Source organism: Nanorana parkeri, unplaced genomic scaffold, assembly GCF_000935625.1.
Source record: "Nanorana parkeri isolate BGI_ZX_2015 unplaced genomic scaffold, ASM93562v1 scaffold182, whole genome shotgun sequence".
Lineage (NCBI taxonomy): Eukaryota > Metazoa > Chordata > Amphibia > Anura > Dicroglossidae > Nanorana > Nanorana parkeri.
The window spans coordinates 897,453-903,452 of record NW_017306450.1 but is presented as its reverse complement, the minus strand read 5'-3'; the positions used below and the strand labels follow the sequence as shown (position 1 = coordinate 903,452).

At 39.1% G+C, this 6,000-nt stretch overlaps 1 protein-coding gene across 2 annotated transcripts in view; it reads left to right on the top strand.

Moving 5' to 3' along the window:
- ARHGEF6 (Rac/Cdc42 guanine nucleotide exchange factor 6) overlaps positions 1-6,000 on the top strand; it is an 89,227-nt gene that overhangs the window by 29,120 nt on the left and 54,107 nt on the right. For both annotated transcript variants that reach the window (XM_018555047.1, XM_018555048.1), the window contains exons 5-6: positions 1,022-1,223; positions 3,990-4,060. In XM_018555047.1, the coding sequence (XP_018410549.1) occupies positions 1,022-1,223; positions 3,990-4,060 (273 nt within the window). The remainder of the gene's footprint in view (positions 1-1,021; positions 1,224-3,989; positions 4,061-6,000) is intronic.

Genomic DNA, 6,000 nt, shown 5'->3' with positions numbered 1-6,000 from the left:
CTCTATTCTGACATCGCTCGTGCCAGAATGAAGAAAAAAAAGACACAACTGTGTTGTCTCTCCTTGGCGGCCGGGAGCGGGAGACTCCCGGGGCCCCAGGGAGAGTTTTTACATTTTTTTATTTTTTTTTTTTTTACAGCAGCAGAGCCGCCGGACAATAGGAAACTATTGGGCGGAGCTAGCTGTCACTGCTAGCTCTGCACAATCGTTTTCTATTTACTTTTTTCACTCTTTTTCTGTTCTGCTCGGTGCCTCTGAGGGACCGAGCAGAACAGCCGAGCCAAATGCCGCTCGGCGGCATTCGGCTATTCTCTCACTGCTGTTCGGGATCTTTCAGAATAGCCCGAACAGCAGTGTGAAGCCTGCCGGAGGTTCGGCTCAGCCGATCCAGATGTTGGATCGGCTGAGTCGAACTCCTTCTGCACTTCGGATCAGCCGAACATGCTGAGCATGTTCGGCTGATCCGAAGCCACACGAAGCAAGCCGATGTACGGCTGATTTCAGCCGATATACGGCTGAAATCAGCCGTACCAGCCTGAAGTGAATAGCCGAACAGTGTTCGGCTCACTTCACTTCTGATCGGTCATTCACTCGGCTGCCCTCGGCAGCTTTGTGAATAGACCCCTAAGTGACAAGCCTACTTGACTGAATTCGTGATTTGGAGCTGGTTCATGATTGCACGCAAGCAGGAGACGCTCTTCAGTCCCTGACCCAAGCACGCTCTGCCCTCTTGGAAGTCTTGGGAAGGCAGACTAAGCGACGTTTCTGACGAGAGCTCAACCAAACAATAGGTGTGAGGGTAGTGGGGAAGGAGTATAAAGTTGAGGCTTTTGCAGACGATATCCTCCTATCTCCTTACTGAATTTACTCTGGGAATTGGAGCACTTTCAATCAATTTCTCCAAGTCCTCCACATTGACTGTTTCTCTTTCCCAGGACATAGTAGTCCATTGTAGGGAAAATTTCCCCTTCACTTGGCAATCCGATTCTCTATCCATTTTCTTTTTCTTTCTCCTTCAAAGGACATGACCAGTAATGGCAGCAGTCATCTAATTGTGAAAGCAAAGTTTGATTTTAAGCAACAGAATGAAGACGAACTCTCTTTTTGCAAAGGTGACACTCTCTATGTCACCAGAGTGGAAGACGGAGGCTGGTGGGAAGGAGCATTGAATGGCAAGACGGGTTGGTTCCCCAGTAACTATGTGAAAGAACTCAAACCGAACGGTAAGATCACAAAATTGATTTGAAACATTATTTTTTGAAGATGTTGTTTTTAAACTCCTTATGTACTGTTATGTTTGTTGCAAGTTAGTGGTTTAGATAATATTAAAGCTATCGGAGCAGCCTTACAGCTAGGCAAGTAGAATTTTCTAAATGATAGATCAGCTAATGGCAGCGCACATATTTGTTTTAGAATTGGAAAGCAACTCTGCTATCTAAATTATACCTACCACTAATGAGCTTCATCACTACTGCATGCTTGCTGTGGAACCAAAGAAAATATTGAAATAGTAGATTGCGTATGATGAAAAATAACTGAACTATGTAAATACATTTATTGAAAATTTGTAGAATTGAAAAGCAATAATCAGCACTACCCTAACCCATCAAAAACGGTACCTGTAACTATTACATTAAATAACCTCCAATATGAATGTAAATTATATTATGATATTTCATATATAGTAATAATCCTTGTTGACATTCAGTAACCAAGCAGGAATGGACCCAGGTCCTTAACAATAGACTCTAAAATACTCAATATTGCACAACAGACCTAAATTTACCCCAACCATATTTATGTATTTTTAGTCTGTTGACTTACAATAAATGCATATATTTTCTTTTGATTTATATTGTATTTATCAGACTTCATCGAGATATCCAGTTTGTGGTCTGCTCTGTATCCACTTATCAAGCCGTTAGGAGCTAGTGACATCACTGCTAAAAAAAAAAAAAAGTGGAACGCAACCCACAATTTTAACTGTCTCCCAAAACAGTTACTTACAAGGCACCCCTCTAGTAATAACTGGTAAGGTTGCCAGTGTGCTTATTTCAGCTCTCAACTGAACTTTCAAGCCCTCAAATGGCCGGTATCATAGCTGATCACATGTGCAAGACAACTGCAGTCCAAATAGAGGCCAAGATGGCACCTTCCTTGGCTATAAAGGATAGGGGGGTGAAGTTTTCCACTTCAATTTCAACAGTGACAATCTTGACAAAGCACCAGATTAAAAAACAAAGCACTGATGGGGGCTAATAAAAAAATATGGACCAAAATGTGAGTACTTATCCAGGAGATGAAGAAAAAACGGTTTACAAATTAGGCTTATATTTCAATACTGCAAATTTGATTTTCTTTGCTTTATGGTAAATTCCAGGTTTAACGTTCACCTTATCTGTAAATTATCCGATAATCTCTAAAAGCAACATTTACATTTTTCGAAGTGAAGTCTGTTTTATCAAAAGAGGAAGTAAAATATGCATTCTTTTAGTGTTTCTACATCCCTCAGTGCTTGGTGTGTTCCCGTTCTTGTGCTCTGCACCCCTGGTAAAATCAGTAACTTTGGTCAAAGAGCATTTTTATACCATTCCCACTCATCTGTACATTGAGCACTGACCTTCTTCCCTTTCTGCAGACATTGCTACTTGTTTTTCTGTCTCTCTCAGAATATTACTTTATCTGAAACCCAGAGCCAAATACACATCTAAATACATATATGTGAACTGCTGTAATTGACAAATGATTTTCCTTTCAAATTGAGTTCATTTAAATCATGGCAAAACAGTATGTAGATGCAAAACTGGCAGGTATGAAATGACATGTGTATCCAACTTCGAAAGGAAATTAATATCTACAAACGATAAGATAAGAGAGATCCAACATAATTCTGGCACCTCTAGCAAATGTCAGAATGACAAATTATTTTTTATTTTGTTAAGCCGGCCATGTAGTCAAGATGGCTTAGACAGGTGGGTCACCTTCCCCCACTGCTGTTAGAAAGTACAGTTTTGTCACCATTTGGCCCTGCTGATTGAACCTTGAAGAAGCATTACTGCCTAATTAAATATATTGGGGTCTATTCACAAAAGGGTGAAGAGTTTGGAGAAGGCAGGAGAAGTGAACAATCTAGGACAACATAGCTGAACTAGAAAGTGAGCTGAATTGGAGATTTTTTCCGAATCGGCTATTTTCTCCTGCCTTCTCCAAACTCTTCACCCTTTTGTGAATAGCCCCTATTGTGATTGGTAAGCGAGGGTGAAAAGTGATGTTTTACATCTGCCTATACTTCAGCTTTAGACTTAGCCTTCGCTTATCTAAAACATATGTAGTGAATTTCATTTCAGTTGGGAAACATTTCTTTCAAATGCTCCCAATATTCCCCCATGAAAATATTTAGAAACATTTTTTTGTCTTGGCTCCCATAATGCACAACCAGATAATTTCTTTCTACTATAGCATAGAAATTGAAAATCTAAGCTGATTGCTTGCTGGGGGGAACACAGGCAGTTTTGCAATGCAAGTCATAAGACCCATTTTTTAGAAGTAAGGGAAAACTGGTTATATAATGGGTATAGGATATGTGGTAAACATCCAGTACAGTAAATATACTAGAAGTTCCTGAAAACAAAAATACCCAACTTCCTGTAGGGCTGGCTGCCTGGGCTATAGGGCTGCAGCTAACGATTATTTTCACAATCGATTAGTTAGCCGATTTATTAACTTTGATTAATAGGATAAAAAAATAATAATACTATAATTATTTAAAATAAAATACACAAATGCAGCATTACAGACAATGTTTACTTCAGAATAAAACGGTGTGCTAATTTTTTCAAATTGCACTGTACTGGAACGCAGGGCATTGCAGTACCGCACGTTCCAGTGCAGTACTGCAATATATACTGAGATATTTAAAGTCAATGTTTAGAATTATGAAGCGGTTACCTTATTCCTGCTGACCACATACATTTGCTTCTGTTTTTCAGATAAACCACTTTCCCCAAAAGCACTGAAAGGGAGCGACAGCCCACAGCTAACCAAAAACTATTACACTGTGGTAAGCAATCAAATCTTATCCAACTTGGAAATGCAATTCTATTTACAAAAAAGGAACACGCAGTATATTGGCTATAATTTAATTTGTTGGGTGTCCAGAGTTATTGCTTGCTTTATGCTTATGTTTTCAGATGTCACATGTTTTATTAAACTGCTTCTTGTCCAAATCTCCTTCAAAATTACCTTTCATAGTCCTAACCTCCATTTTGAGGCTGTTGTAGAACATATTACAACAATATGTAAATCTGTTCAGCTGTGCTGAATCCTGTGATCTCATATCTCCACCACAAATATTTCTTTTCATTAAAGGGTTTTACAAGAATTTGAAAAATATGCAGACTGCTGTAGATGTGGAGGGCCCGGCTTTCCCTACCTTTTTGCCTCCAGTTATTTTCTCTGTTATGACAGTGCAGTTGTTGTATACCTAGAAAAAGCAGAATATGTTGGCCTACGCAAATAAGACAATGACTTTGAGAAGGCCAGGCCTCCCCAAATTTCTGTTTGTCAGGTTCAAAGTGCAAAATAAATTGTGCATTTCCTTTAAATATCTTATATAGCCTAAAATCTTGTTAGTCAATGCCCATGAATTGTTTATTGCCCCCCGATAATTGCTGGCTGTGTGCTCCTCCCTCTACTCCATCTCAGTCGTATACACTTGGCAGAGCCAGGCTTAACGGTTCATGGAGTCTTCCCCTGCTCTTTGAGAACATTTTATCTTCATTACAGGCAGATCAGGCCTGCTGTCAGACTGGCCTCTAAGGTGTGTCGGCAGCTTTTGGGATTGTACTTCTGAATTTTAGAGGCCACAGCCTCTGCGCTTTGTGCTTTTCAGTAATGTGCTGTAAGGGTGAGTCTACTACATGGGGACGAATGGGAACGTTTACTGCCTGTGTGGCAAGGCCACATAGGTTATCACTGAAATCGATAGTGCAGCATTTCTCAGAAGCATAGCAAATGCTCTGCTATGGTGCCTTCTGTAGATTATCTGTTGTTATCTGCCAGCATGCTCACCTGGGAGTTAGCCAACAGTTTACATGTACTTTAATTAGGGCTATTCATATAATTTCCAGGGGACCACATCCCAATAATTACAACCAATCTACAAAGAATTAAAGAATTATGGACTTTTTAGGTACCCATAATAAGACATATATAATAAAATCTTTTCTTCGATATATACATGTTAAAATGTAAATAAAAAATAAAAAAAGTAGAATGATGGTTGTGACTAATATATACACATATATGCAACTACTGTAGACCATGCATATCCAATTGTTCATTATTAACCAGTTGACATCCGCGGTGTTAAACCCCCTTCCCATCCAGGCCATTTTTCAGTATTCAGCGCTGCTGTATTTTGACTGACATTTATTCCGTCATGCAACGCTGTACTGAAATTAATTTTATACCATTTTTTAGGGACACATAGAGCTTTCTTTTGGTGGTATTTATTCACCACTGGGGGTTTTATTTTTTACTATATTAAGGAAAAATGACAGAAATTTAAAAAAAAAAAACTGTTTCCCCTATATTAAATGATAAAACATTTATAATTACCCAATTTTGTGGTAAAATATAAAAGACGGGGTCACGTCGGGTAAAAAGACACCAAACATGTCAAGCCTTAAAATTGCGTGCGCGCGCGAAACCTCAAAAAACGATAATACCCAAAATTGGCCACAGGCGACACTTTAAAAGCTTTTACCGCTCATCAGTTTAGTGTTATCAGTGATTGATGGCCCTAAAATGATTGCTCTCACTGCGACGTTCGCGGCGATATGTAACGCGTGTAGCGCAATTGTCGTTTTCGCGCGCTGGTGCACCGGACGCATATTTATGTTTATATGTGCCTAAATGTGGGGGTGGGGGAGTTAAACATTTTAGGTTTTTTTTTTAACTTTTTTTATATGTGTGACTTTTTTATTTTTATTTATATAT